Source organism: Balaenoptera acutorostrata, chromosome 12, assembly GCF_949987535.1.
Source record: "Balaenoptera acutorostrata chromosome 12, mBalAcu1.1, whole genome shotgun sequence".
Taxonomy (NCBI): domain Eukaryota; kingdom Metazoa; phylum Chordata; class Mammalia; order Artiodactyla; family Balaenopteridae; genus Balaenoptera; species Balaenoptera acutorostrata.
In genome coordinates this window covers 7,918,420-7,933,702 of record NC_080075.1, presented here as the reverse complement: position 1 = coordinate 7,933,702, position 15,283 = coordinate 7,918,420, and the positions used below count along the sequence as shown (strand labels likewise).

Sequence of the window (15,283 nt, the reverse complement as noted above, 5' to 3'; positions counted from 1 at the left end):
GTTTCAGATAAGAAGTCAGCTGTTATCTGGATTGGTGTCCCCCTATGGGTAATGTGTCATTCCTCTCATTGCTTTCAGGATTTTTTTTTCCTTTGTTTTTAGTTTTCAGAAATGTAGTTTTGACATGTCTTGGCATACATTGCTTTGGCTGTTTATGCTGTTTGGGTTTTTCTCCACTTCTTGAATCTGTAGGTTTATGCCTTTTGCCAAATTTGGCAAGTTTCAGCCATTACTTCTTCAAAATATCTTTCAGTTCCATTCTCTCCCTCTCCTTCTGGGACTCCAATAATGACATGGAGGTTCTACTGTCATTGTGCTTTAAGCTCTATCCATTTTTTTTTTTTTCAGTCTGTTTTCTTTCTGTTGCTCTGATTGGGGGGTAAATTCTATTTTCTGTTCTCAAGTTCATTGATTCTATCCTCTGTCATCTCCACTCTACTACTGAGCCCCTCCAGTTGAGATTTTTATTTGTTATATTTCTCAGTTCTTTAATTTCCATTTGGTTCTTTTTCAAAACAACTTCTATTTCTTTGCTGAGACTTTAATTTTTTGTTTGTTTCAAGAGAATTTGTAATTATTTGTTGAAGCATTTGTATGATGGCTGCTTTAAAATCCTTGTCAGATAATTCCAACATCTGATTCATCCTGGTTATTGGTGTCAACTGATTGTCTTTTCTCATCTCAGTTGTGGTTTTCTTGTTTCTTGGTATGATGAGTGAGTTTCTATTGTATCTTGGACATCTTGGCTATTATGTTAGGAGACCCTGGGTCCTGCTTAAATCTTTTCTTTTAAAAGGAAGTCACCCTGTTTAGGTTTAGCAGGCAAGTCATAACCTACTTCTGTGGGCTGTAGTTCCATTTACAATTTAATTTTCAGAGGCTTTGTGGTGCAATTTTGATTTGTGGTGGCAGGGTTCCACCGGCCAGTGTCCCCCAGTCACTTGGCGTCCTTTGGTGGAGAAAGGAATTCTCTTGCCTACTGGGACGAAGAGCACATCCTAAGCTGGGTACCTGTGGCATGATCCCCCTTGGGAGTGCTCCCAGCTCCCGAGTGTCTCTCAGTGGGGGAGGGGAGTCTCAAACCTGGTGGGCAACATGCAGATTCAAGTGGTATATTAATGCTGTTTTCTAACTCAGATAAGAAAAACTCTTTTTTATCTTAGTATTTGGAGTAGTTTAAGGGATTCTATTCAATCATTTAGAAAAGGGATTGTGTTTTCCACCCACGCAAGGTCCCATCTCTGGTGTAGAGCGGGTGTGCACATCAGGACCTCCAGTTTATTTGACATCAGGCTTTTATCGTTGTTTGGATTTATTTGTTTGTTTTTTTAAAGTTTGAATGCCTTTAGGCAGGCTATGCAGTTCACCAGAGGCCCTGTGACTTGCTTATTTGTTCATTCCTCAAATATTCACTGAGTACATACTATGTTCTAAGATCTTTCCCAGGGATTATGACCACATTAACGAACAGATCAAACAAAAACCAAAAACATCCCTCTGTCTGAGGCACTCACATTCTAGAACACACTATGGCTTTGTGCCTGTCCACTTCCACCCATATTCTTCCATGCCTGCCTGTGGGCATCTGAGTCTGTGCCTTATTCTGAGGAAGAAATGTGAGAATCTAGGATCTCTTAAAGTAATTTTTTTTTTTTTTTTTACTATGGCAATTTCTTTTCTTCACTGCCCAAAATGCTGTACCATGTAAGAAAACAGTATGAAGGAATCACCAATACATTGGTGTAATAGAAATATTTTAATGAGAAAAATGGTTGGACAGTGTTAACTTTCAAAACATTCTTGAGAAGTGCTTTTTGAAGATGATGTGTTCTTGATACTGGGATGACAAAGTCAAAGGCTGTCATCCTTTCCTATTTCCTAAAGGAGAGTAGTGTAAAATACCAAGGAGCAAACCTGGGCCAATGCATACCAAGAAGGTTAAATTTAGGATGACTAGAAATCTTCCATCTGGAATGGTGAGACATGGTAAACCATATTTACTCTTAGGTTGCCTAGAATTCCAGAATTAGAAAAGTCTCTTAAAGTTAGTTTTGGGAAGGATTATTTCATATAATGGGTATTAGACATTATCCCAAGCAGTTGAACCAGCTAAAGACATAAAACATATGATGAAGGTTCTCAGTAGTGTTAATGGATGAAATTCCCTTAATGGTTCATTAAAGACACATTAAGGACGTGCCTTTCCATGTTGCCATAATGGAAGACAAAGAGTCTCCCACCCAGGTCCTTGCTGTGCCCCTGTAAGAAACCCTGCTTCTGTTCACACTACAGGTCTTAACCCAGGCCGGGGATGGTGCTCACGTCCAAGTCTTAGACCAGAACAACGCCAGCACCTTTTCAGCTAGTGCGTCGTAGGATGGATTTCCTTTCCTAAAATCCCCCTGAATCTTCTTTCTTTTCATTAAATACTCCTGAATCATTTACTGATGAAGTTAGGATTTAGATTATATGAATCTGGATCAGATTAAAAAAAGAAAAGCAGCATGGAGATGAAGTGAATTCAAATTCTGCCACTTCCCAGCTGGGTGAAGTAGACATCTCACATCTCCCTCAGATTCAGCTTCCTTTCTGCAGCCAGTGGGGTTAGAGGAGCTGCCGCCACCCCCCGGCACTCACACAGAGAGCGAAGGAGGCAGGCTCTGCAAAAACGTCTTGCAAGATTGTCCGTTCTTATCTGGGGGATGAACACTGGTTCTTGGTAGCTGACAGTGCAGGCTGACATTCTTTTCTGTGTTCACAGCACTTACATACATTCCTCCCTCCACCCCCAACCCCTGCCCCCAAGCAAGAAAACGCAGCGCTTACCTGATGAGCTCAACTGTTTCTGAATACATTGTATAAGGAGATTTGGATTCCATTGGGCCCTGCTCCATTGCATTTCCACACTCAATGAATGACAAGGCTGCTTCGGCATAGTTCAGAGCCTTTCCAAACTTTTCCACCTGATCAAGAGAGTTAATACAGTGTCTTCCTTAGGAATAGTTTTTCAAACAGCGTTGTCACATAATCTATACACTTTGAGAAACCTGACTCTGAAGTTCCAAACTCTTGTGAATGGAGCTGAGAGAAGATAGAAACAGGGTAATACCTTCTCTAGTATTTTCGCAAATTGCTACTGGTTTAGGCTAAGTGAGTAAATGGTTATACAGAATTATACCAAATCCACATCACAACTGCCAATCAGAATTGTGCAGAACTTCACGGTTGCTTTAATTTCTGTTGCCCTCTTTCCAACACCTAATGGTTTGTCAACTTCGCTCCTTGGTCCTCACTGCCGTGCTAAATATATATCTACGTTCACAGGCCTGATTCCATGTAAGGGTTTTCACAATTCTGGGGTATACTCTCACTTTGATGGTTTAAGGCCTTCGTTATTATCTTTTACACTATTTGTGACATTTACATCTCCATGCCTTCAAGTATGTATTTTTTAGTTGTTTTGTTAGCAGGTAGAACGTCACCCTAAGGGTGAGGGTGAGGAGAGAAAAGGAGAGGAGGTAAAGCTCAAGGCATGATTTCAGCTTGAAGGACACAACGCTGAAAATTAATAAAAAATGACCTTCTGGGATTATAGGAGGTACCTACATTTATGTTAATCTTTACCTATATCAGTGAGGATAACGAAGCATCAGCTTTACGTTCTTAGGTTCTCATACATCGAAACGTACACATCAGGTGCGTGCATGGTTCCGTGCGTTCTTCCTCTCGGTGGGCGATGACACACTCTAAATTTGAATTGCATCATCTCCCCAGTTTTCAAACATTCATTCATCAATCAAAACAGAACTACATAGATACTCTTAACTACTGATCTAAGTCTTGCCTCTAAAAAAACCTCTCATTACTCATGACACCTCAGGAAAGGGAAATGTAGAGCAGAATTCTCCCGCATTAGCAAGTCAAAATTTTAAACAGCTTATAACCCTAAGAGGCTATAGAGCAATATTTCTTGGCAGTGCTTTCAGATTAAGGAAGTCACTTCCTTCAGTAAGTATTTGCTAAAGCACCTGATTCTGTGTGGTCTGTACTTGACACACAAAAGCTCCTTCCAGGAACATATACGTGGAGAGAAAAAATGTGCACTCACAAGAGAGCTCAAAGTGCGAGGTAGTCTGTGATTAACTAACCGAATGCAAAGCAAGGAGTCCAATGCCAAAGAGAGGGCAGGAAGGGAGCAAGTGATAGGGCTACAGGGAGGCTGGGGAGGTAACTGGGAAGGAACAGTATGAATTGGGTGAATTTGGGGACACTGAAGGTGTGGGTGTGCGTGCGAGTGCGAGTGTGTATGTGTGAGATGTTGTGAGTGTGTGAGTGTGAGGCTCTGCAGGTGCAAAGACCTGCCAGCTGGCACGAGCCAGGTGTGCTTAGAGGCGGCAGGGGGCCAACGTGGCTGGAGCAGGGTATCGCTGGGAAAGGCCAGGTTGGGCAAGATGACACTGACTGAGGAAGCCTGGTAAACCTTGGATGATTCAGGCAGGAAATTTCATTCTGCTTTAAAATTCAATGTGACCATGCATCGGTTTCTTCGGGTGACCAGAACTCTCCATCAGACTGTGGGATTGTGAGGACAAAAAATCTACCTCCTATTTCCCTTCTGTATTTTCTGATACCCCGTGGTTATTTCTCTGTACACCAGTGGACCTAGGCAGTGAGCTTCATATAAAGAAATGCTTGGTGGGTAACATCAGTAGCGTTGGGGGGTGGGGTACAGTTATGGTTTAGGCATCTGCAACCCTGGAATAATACGCTGAAGGTCATCTGAAATGCCTTATTCACCTCCAGTGCCCTGATTTCACTTATGAGCACTGGAGGGGAGCAGAACTAGAATTACTAGACAGGAAAGACTCCCTTTAGATGAGATCTTCTGACAGAACAACCATATGATCTCTCTTAGAAAACACCAGAAGTTTTCTAACTCTTGCCTGAAGGCTTTAAGCTTTCTCAAATAGATTATCCAAGTCAGAAAAGTTACTCTCTGAAAACATCAAATCATACAACTTCAGGGTCTTACGTGCAGTGTAATAGTTTCTGGGTTGTCCAGATTCATAGGAAACATTCATTTTGGCAGGTACATATGAAGAACACAAGTCTTTTTGAAAAGGGATTTGATCCTGGGACCAAGCCAAGCGTTGGCCAGGCCAACAAGGGAGAAATATGCAAACTTGGGTGTTTTTTTTTTTTTTTTTTTTTAAGGAAAAAAACTATTACCACCCACTGACTCCATTGCCTCTGGTTCCTATTCAAACTTTAGGTCTAAACTGGAATCTTAGTTTATCCAGGACTTCCTCCCAGTCAGACATTATTGGTTGAGGTCATAATTTATTGGGCGATGAGCACTGGATTATATAAACATTTTTGCCTTTAACAGACCCAGCCATCCTTGTAATAGATTTTATAATGACCCCGGCTATGCTGCCCCAGTGATGAAGCTTTGGTACAAATGTCATTTGGAGGAACGGATCTGGAGAGAAAAGGTCTTACCATCGCATCTGCTTTATGCTTCATTCGCTTAGCTTCTTGCATAAAATAATCTGCACTGCGTGGCCTACGAGGAGAGAGTGATATGAAACGTCATTACTGGGCACGTGCAAGATCTTTTGAAAATATTCTTTCCTTTGCTCACACTTGAAGCACAATTTCAAGACTCTTCTTAAGATGGAATCAAGTTTTTTTTTTTTTTTTTGCATTTCCGAACTACTATAGCCTATATGTAAAAGACTACGATTATATTTCTCTTAAGCTAGCAATTCAAAACACACTCAATATATGCAGATAAATATATACATTTACAGTGATTTTTAACATGGATCCCTAGTACCTAATTTGCAAATCAGATTTTTTATTGCACGGTTAAGAAAACAAGTGCAAAATCTTATTTCACAGGTTATTTACACAAAACAATCCCTTCTTAATGTAAAGATGGCAGAAATACCTCATAATAATTGTATGGATATGTACAGGTGAGTATATTTCTGTACCCTTATGAAAATCAGTGTTGTTTGTATGCATAAATGGTACCTAAAATTGCTTGTATCTCTGTATCTAATTATTTTAAAGCTTTGCAATGAAAAATGAAAAGAGGTAATGCTGTATGATTACATTCCAGTTGTAATAAAGTTAATTGTAAAATGATATCTTCCTTGTCACACTGCAAACATGGCATGTATTCTCTCTAATTCTGGTAAACATTAACACCAGACATGGGCATTATTTTTTTTTTAAATTAATTAATTAATTTATTTATTTATGGCTGTGCTGGGTCTTCGTTTCTGTGCGAGGGCCCTCTCTAGTTGCGGCAAGCGGGGGCCACTCCTCATCGCGGTGCACCGGCCCCTCACTATCGCGGCCTCTCCTGCCGCGGAGCACAGGCTCCAGACGCGCAGGCCCAGCAGTTGTGGCTCACGGGCCCAGCTGCTCCGCAGCATGTGGGATCCTCCCAGACCAGGGCCCGAACCCGCGTCCCCTGCATTGGCAGGCAGACTCCCAACCACTGCGCCACCAGGGAAGCCCCCATGGGCATTATTAAAACAATAACCCTGGGGCTTCCCTGGTGGCGCAGTGGTTGAGAGTCTGCCTGCTAATGCAGGGGACACGGGTTCGAGCCCTGGTCTGGGAAGATCCCACATGCCGCGGAGAAACTGGGCCCGTGAGCCACAACTACTGAGCCTGCGCGTCTGGAGCCTGTGCTCCGCAACAAGAGGGGCCGCAATAGTGAGAGGCCCGCGCACCGCGATGAAGAGTGGCCCCCGCTCGCCGCAACTGGAGAAAGCCCTCGCACAGAAACGAAGACCCAACACAGCCAATAAATAAATAAATAAATAAATAAAAAGATTACTTAAAAAAAAAAAACAATAACCCTGGCCAGCGCTGACTCTGCTGGGAGATGAAGGGAATTCATCCAGAGATGGATCTGAGTGTGTGACATGACCCCAAGTTACACTAAACTACTCAGCAGACAGTAACTTTAAATGCTTCATTGGATAGATTTTTTAAAAATCTACATACTTTAGGTACCATCAGCATAAACTTGTTTTGCATTGTGGGTCTTTATATAATCAATAAACTTGACCTATTCATGTACCCACCATAAGCCAGGACCCCCTGAATGGGAGATAAGATGTAAGCAGTAATATTAATCATGAACTGTTTAACCTATTTAACACACTTATTTTGAACTGCCTTCTTTCAGCTAAGGGGTCTTTTCCCCAATGCAATATTAGGTAGTTAGAGTATCCTTTTATCCTAAGGGGTCAAAAGGCTTAGAAAAATCACACATACCATGTCAATGACATTACCATCTAAAACTATAATGCTCAGTTGAATGGTTTTAATCAATCAATCAAACAAATAAACAAACCAGGATCAAAGCAAATACTTAACTTTGGGTCACAAATCACAGAAGCAAGAAAAAGACCTTGGTTTTCTGTCTCTTCTTCCACATAAAATATTGTCAGTACTGTAGTAACATGCTGGGAATTTTTAACATTTCCAACAAAGAAATGAGGAACATGGCTGCAGGATTTCCCTAATGTGCATAATGAAACTCTGTCTCTCGATCATGAGCCCTTCACCATTTTTCCTGCCACGAAGGCCTAGACTCTTTTATTCATCATGATGGGTCTTCATTGGTGGGTGAGGCCTGAGGTTTCCTTCAAAGGAAGGCCCTGCTCTGACCGGCTCTTCTTGCTCTAGTTTATTTCCTCAATGTTCACGCTTCTTCTATTTGAATGGCATTTTCGTTGACTTTCACGATGGTTTATTCTTCTTGGTCCACATGTTGACCTTTGAACACATACTGGCTATCTGTGGGGTCTCTGATGCCGACTGTGGCAATTTACATTATTTTTGTTCTTGTTTTTGTTGTTTAATGGACTGACTTAATTTTTCTAAGCAGTTGTAGGCTCAGAGCAAAATGAAGTGGAAAGTACGAAAAGTTCCTGTGTACCTCGCACTTCTGCATGTGCAAAGCCTCCCTCACTACCAACATCCCCACCAGAGCAGCACATTTGTTACAATCGATAAACCTAAACTGACATATCATTATCACCCAAAGTCCACAGTTTACATTTGGGTTCACTCTTGGCGTTGCACATTCTGTGGGTTTTGAGAAATGTATAAGGACACGTGTCCACCATTATAGTATCATACAGAAGAGTTTCATGCCTTAAAAATCCTCTGCAATATCTTTCGTTTGTCCTTTTGCTGAATGCCCCAAAACCGAAGATCAGACCTACCTCTGCCCAAACCCAGATCTGACTCCTGAGCTTCAGATGGGGTCCTGGAGCCTATTTGCTCAGGACAAGAGTTCAGGCATCTCCATCTATCTCTCCCCCACTGTTATCACATGCTATGAATGCTCCCTTGTAAACATCCCTTTCTTTCCCCAATGACCATAGCCACCAAGTCTAGGCTTTCATCACCTCTCCTGGCCTCTAGTTTCACACCCATCCAATCTATTCTGAGCTTTAACCCTTGACCAATGTTTGTAAAACGTGGCTTTCATTATATCACCGTCCTACTCACAGACCTAAAATCCATCTCCAGGGCCTACAAGATCCAATCGCAGTTCAGGTCTCCAATAATCTTGCCTAACCCTCTCAACCGTACCACTCACCCACCAAGTCCCTCAACCACAGCCAGAGCGGCGTTCTCGCTGTCTGGCTGGCATGCCATCGCTGTCTCAGAAGCTCTGCTCATCCTTTCCGTCCTTCCTGCAACACTCACCCCTCTGCTCATTCATTAAGTGCTTATGACGAGCCAGACGTTACCTGTCCCTCAAATTCTTAGGCCAAAAGGCCTTCTTGGTAATTTTGGTCCATGCTCAGCTATGTCTTTCCTGATCTCAGATACCACTTCTTGTTTACACTTCACTTCCAGGCATTTAATTACCTTCTGGGCTGTCCTGGGCTACAGTCATTGCATGTATGCAATTTTGCAGCTGGACCATTTTCAGCGGGGGCCCTGTTGTAAACCTCTTTGATCTTCCCCACCTTGTAGTTTTAGGTACATGGCAGAAGAGAAATGAACCCCCCCTTGCATTCATATTTTGAGTTTCGAAGAGAGAGAGAGAGAGAGTTGACTTCTGATGGGGTGCAGCCTCGAAGCCAATGAGCCAGAGAACATCTCCATGGCAACCTGAAATTCTCCACATCATTATCTGTCCCACACTCCAGTATAGGAATTTGGTCATTTTTCTCTTGCCCTGTTTTTTGTAGACCTTGTCACTAATGGATCATCATTTTTTTCAAATGCATTTCGTTTTCATGAAAGAATTACTTTGGTAATAAGCAAAGGCATCTGCTAGCCTTCTTAGTTACCCCTGGGGTGGCAGTGGCACCTAATTCCTAATACGGGTACCTTAATCAATGCTGTTTTTACCTGCAGCATGTAAATGTATTCTTTAAACCTGAGATGGAGACTGAGTCACAAACTCTCACGATAGTGTAGGTGGATAAGTAACACATCTATTTTCTGACTATATCACAGCAGCTACAACATTAACCTGCGATGCTGAAGAAATGTACTATGAGGGCCTGTTTAGGATCACATGAGAATTCTCATCTTTACATCTAATGGAGGGCTTATTACACTGAGTCACTGAAGATTGCTGGATGATTGGTCCGTTTTTTTTCCTTTCAGGTGATTTCTAGAGCCACACTCCTAGGTCAGATCATTATCAAGGCAACGGGATGATGGGATGTCACCCAGATTGTCCGGCAAGGCAGTGGACACGTGCTGTCATGAAGGCATCACTCCGATGGTGACCTTCAAGTCAGCAGGAAAGTAAAATTGCTGTCACCATTGTGGCAGTTACAGAATATAACATGGCACAGGCACTAAAATGAATCTAATGATCGCAGCGTTCAAACTGATTTTTCATCGAATGTTCTTTCTTTTCTTTCACATGGAAAACTTAGAGTTTTGCTTTTCATTGTGATCATAACGTTCTTCACATCGTTTCTCACAGCGATGGTATTTGATGGTGATACATGAGCAACCCTAAAGAAGTACAGTTCAACATCATGCATGTAACTAACCGTGTCTCTGGGGCTCTTCAGAAACTGGGCTTGAGTGATCCAAAAGCCAAAGCCGAGCCATGTGTATCTTTGTTATAAGAGCTCTCAGCAGCAAAAAAAATGGGAGCACTTGATCCAGAGGGAATGCGTCCTCGTCACCTCCCACTGCCCCCACCTACACACAGAGCCACCTTAGTTCTAAGCAGCGGCGGGGGCTGAGCTACCCTAAAATTTCTCCTGGCACCGGCGTATCAGAGCAACCTCGCTCTCTGTTCTCCTTTGCGGCTGAGATGGCGTTGAACGCTCTCCCACGGAGAGGCTGGCAGGCTGCTTTCTGTGATTCCTACCTCTGTGAAATGCACCTCCTCAGCAGAACCAGACTGTTTTGTGAAAACTGGCAGAGATGGCGAACTCAACGTGTCTGAACAAACGGGTTCCTTGGCATAGCAGAAGTGGGGATCATTTTCTTAGGGAAGTTGAAATCCAAATCAGACAACTAGGCAACTGCACACCAAATGAATTCGTCACCTGATAGCCTGTCAGCTTGTCATTTAATAAGTCCCTGAGGTGTTACTGTGGCCCAAGCTGTGAGGTACTTTTTTTACCAAGAAGAACGTAAGAAGTGAGGTAATTGTTTCTCACGCACTGAGTAAGTGAATGCTGTTGATGAGGGCACTGCACAGCCAGGGACCCCGGTGCTGCCGTTGGCTTTATGAGTGCTTCCCGAAGGAGGCAGGAAGACTGCTTTTCGGCAGCAAGGATTCGAATGCAGCTTTTGTTTCTACACCCTTGATGTTGGCTGGGACCCCCGAGTCCCTGGCTTCTCAGAAGCATAAGCAGTCACTCATTGTGCCTCCTACAGGCCACAGGCTCTTGCAGGCGACTCCTCTCTCGGCCACACATAGAAAACGGCATGTGCTTTCCAGGACACACAGGCTAAATGGCAGGTTTTTGTCACGTGATCATAAGCAACTTTCTATCGAAATGGAGACGCATTAGTTTGATTTGTTGTTCTTCTCTGGGTGTGATATTTAACAAATGAACTTACTTACAAAACAGAAACAGACGCACAGACTTAGGAAACAAACTTATGGTTACCAAAGGGGAAGGGGGGGTGGGGGAGGGATAAATCAGGAGCTTGGGATTAGCAGATACACACTCCTATATATACAATAGATAATCGATAAGGACCTACTGTAGAGCACAGGGGACTCTACTCATTACTCTGTAATAACCTACATGGGAAAAGAATCTGAAAAAGGATATATGAATATGTATAACTAAATCACTTCGCTGTACACCTGAAACTAACACACCATTGTAAACCAACTATACTCCAGTATAAAATCAAAAATTAAAAAAGGGCTTCCCTGGTGGTGCAGTGGTTAAGAATCCACCTGCCGATGCAGGGGACACGGGTTCGAGCCCTGGTCCGGGAAGATCCCACATGCCGCGGAGCAACTAAGCTTGTGCGTCACAACTACTGAGCCTGCGCTCTAGAGCCCGCGAGCCACAACTACTGAGCCTGAGCACCACAACTACTGAAGCCCGCGCGCCTAGAGCCCGTGCTCCACAGCAAGAGAAGCCACTGCAGTGAGAAGCCCATGCACCACAAGGAAGAGTAGCCCCCGCTCGCCGCAACTAGAGAAAGCCCACGTGCAGCAACGAAGACCCAACGCAGCCAAAAATAAGTAAATAAAATAAAATAAATCATGATAACTGTAGAAAAAATGACTGATAAAAAAGAAAATTAAACAAAAAAGATAAAATCATTTACAAGCCCTTAAAATGATCAGAGAGCTCAGATTTCAATCAGGGAGATCTAAAAGGCCTTGTCCCCAACTCCTGCCCTCCCAACACCCCCAGCCAAGTCCTTTTTTTTTCCCTTTCTTTCTGTTTTGGTTAGAAAAAATAAAAACCTGGCTGAGAGGGGTTTCATAAGGGAAAAAATTCCATATGAAGAACAGAAAGGCACATGAATGGTATATCAGGAAAGGTGGGGTCCAGCTTTGAAGCGACTGGGAAGGGGAGCCCCTCGGGAGAGGAAGCACGGCCACAGCAGGCCCTCCGTGGGCGCGCCTTGCCTTGATGTAACATCACCTACTCAGGGATTTCAGTTGGTGTCCTCTCACTCAGTCATCTGGCCTTTCACATACAGGAATCTTCCACCCTCTATAAAATTAAAACCCTTTTTATGAGGGTTTTAATTTTTTAAAGGGTTTTAACCCTTTTTATGCGGCTGCTGAGCACCCTTATATCACAAATGCCGACTCCGTCTTCCTGCCCCGCCAGCCACATCTCACAGGCCAGGGCTTCAGCACCGCCTGGCGAGGGGGTCTTTTCTCAGCGTAGGGAGGTTTAAGTAGTTGGGCTCCTGGTATTGGTACCACGGGGACAGATGGGACGTCTGGTGGTGTGGCTGAATGTGATGATCGTGACTGACTCTTCCTTGTGAAATGTGGGCAAGAGACAGCACATCCTTCTGGAAACAGCAGGCAGGGCTGGCACCCGGGGTTCTCTGGCTCCCCGGCACAGCAATACGGCACGTGGGAAGAGGGGCCAAGCATTTCACCACTCAGCTCTGCTCCGACGTCTGTACTGACGACTTCGTGACACAGTTGTTCCCTGGATTTTCCACCGCCAAGAACTCCCCTGTCGCTAATTATGACACCAAGTAATTTACAGCTCACGGCTCTGCACTAATAAGATCCGTTTCTAGGCTTTGAGCTGAATTAAGTGCTGTCACTCATGGACATAAATCCTTCCAGATTTTTTTTTAAACAAAAGTTTGGTAATTACACCAGTGTCACCTTAAAATCAGGGCTCTCGAGGAGAGAAAGCGGCGCACGGCTAAACGTCAGGGGTGAGCGTGCAGGACAGGCTGACCTGGATCACAGTTTTAAAACAAATTATTCGGTTCAGTTCCATCTACATCCTGAAGGCACCAACTGGTGCCTGTTGAATGGGCAAGTAACCTAGGAAAAGGGCCTGGAAGCCCGTGAATTTAAATTGACTTGCATGTAGTAGATTCCTTATATTCACGGAAAGAGAAAGAAAAAAAGATGCAGGCATTACCCCCTGGGAATGTTATTCTAATTCAGCTGGGGTCATTCAACAGTTGTTATTTGAGTGCCCACTGGACTCCCGTGGCTGTTGTCTGAATCGCATGTTTATTCAACCGTTAACGAGTATTTATAATACAAAAGGATGAGTTTACTTTATAAACAAAGGCTACCTGATGTGGCTTTAAAAGTTACATGACAGGATGGCATCTGTTACTCACTGGAGCGCTACAACTGGACTTCCATCAACTCTAAATCATTCCACTGCTAATTCTCTAGTTCTTTCTTTCCTTCTGGTGGCCTCTCTTTCGTCATGTCACTGCCTGTTGACACTCTAGTGAGGAGAAGTCAAGGAAAACGACAGGAGCCAGGTCATGGTCCTTGAAGCTGGTGCAGAGCAGAGAGGGAGAAGGAGGCGGCTAAGTTTGTGGTCCCAGGGAAGCTTCCCGGAGAGGCCACCCTTGTGCCGCCATCTTCCCTCAATTAATAACTGAGAATGAATCAGTCATATACGTTTGCTCCTACCCCTGGACCTCAGGACACACCACCTGAACCTGGGAGACACTTTACGTACTTCTAGGTGACTTCCTAGCCCAGTGATCTCTTTTTTACTATTATCATTATTTTTTAAAATATTTATTTATTTATTTGGTTGCACCGGTCTTAGTTGTGGCAGGCGGGCTCCTCAGTTGTGGCATGTGAACTCGAAGTTGCGTCATGCATGTGGGATCTAGTTCCCTGACCAGGGATCAAACCTGGGCCCTCTGCATTGGGCGCGTGGAGTCTTAACCACTGTGCCACCAGGGAAGTCCCCCCAGTGATCTCTTAACGGACATATTTTTATTGTTCCAATGAAGAGACAATGCCTGTTTTTGCTTTTCAAGCTTGAAGAATCTTCCCACGACTTTCTCAGTTCAGCGGTTAAGCGGCTGTTTGAGTTGCATGTTTCTCTTACTGTCATGGATTTCAAATCAATTGGGACACGTGGCAACTGGAAGATGTCTCTCTCTCTCTCTATGATGGATATGAAAGAGTGCTTTTTTATTCTATTGTATCTTTATCCATAAAGGGAGAAACATTGTATTGTAGCTGTCAGCCAGAAAAATTACACACATTGCTAATGGGAAGAACGAATGATAACAGCCTCTTGGTTGATACAGATAGGGACAAAATTATATTAGTTGCAGTCTCAGCAGATTGAGAAACATTTCCTCTTGTAAACAGTCCAAGACACTGCCGGTAGAAGTATGACCATTTAGTTGTTGCTGTTTCAGACTTAGCTTTCTGGTCCATACACTGGAAAATTCCTTACATTTTAATTTCCCATACATGTGTGTGTTTAAACACCATGCCCTTGATACATCTGATGCTTTGGGTACCTTACTGTCAAATGCACGTGTGCTTGATCACGTTGTAGATTATGACTGCTTCTCCTTCTTTTTTTTTTTTTTTTTTTGCTCCCTGAGTCCAGATCTTTTATAATACCTGCAACTTTCTTTTTCCTTTTAAATTTATTTTTTATTGAAGTATAGTTGATTTACAATGTTGTGTTAATTTCTGCTGTACAGCAAAGTGACACAGTTATACATATATATATTTACATTCTTATTTATATTCTTTTCCATTATGGTTTATCTCAGGACATTGACTCTAGTCCCCTGTGCTCTACAGTAGGACCTTGTCGTTTATCCATTCTATACATAATAGTTTGCATCTACTAACCTCAAACTCCCACTCCATCCCTCCCCCTCTGAAAGCTTCTTGAGATGAATAAGGGCAGTTTTGGGACTGGTAAAAATGACAGGTGGGCTTTGAGTGATGTCTAAAGCCCCGTTTCCATTCTTATAAAGACTTGATTTGTAAGACAAGTATAATTGTTTTTAATTCCTCAAAGAACTGGGTTGCAGCCTGAACGATATGGAGGCTGACCCATCCACATAACTACTTTGTCTTCAATTTGCTTCTTAATATTAGGAAGAGCATCTTTAATTAAGATGAAAATCAAAAGATTCCTATATCTTCTGAATGCAAATTTCCACACTGTCATTAAACACAATTCTAATCTCCTGTTTTTGCAAACGGTTAAAGCTCCCTGGAACAATTTACACCACCAAACCCTAATTATATATGGAGTTGACTGCCTGATTGTACTCCCATTACACGCCCCCCACCCTGGAGATTAAT

At 43.1% G+C, this 15,283-nt stretch overlaps 1 protein-coding gene across 2 annotated transcripts in view; it reads right to left on the bottom strand.

Annotated features, from left to right (window-relative positions):
- AFF3 (ALF transcription elongation factor 3) overlaps positions 1-15,283 on the bottom strand; it is a 579,340-nt gene that overhangs the window by 19,505 nt on the left and 544,552 nt on the right. For both annotated transcript variants that reach the window (XM_057558661.1, XM_057558662.1), the window contains exons 17-18: positions 5,503-5,566; positions 2,827-2,963 (exon numbers count right to left, since the gene is read on the bottom strand). In XM_057558661.1, the coding sequence (XP_057414644.1) occupies positions 2,827-2,963; positions 5,503-5,566 (201 nt within the window). The remainder of the gene's footprint in view (positions 1-2,826; positions 2,964-5,502; positions 5,567-15,283) is intronic.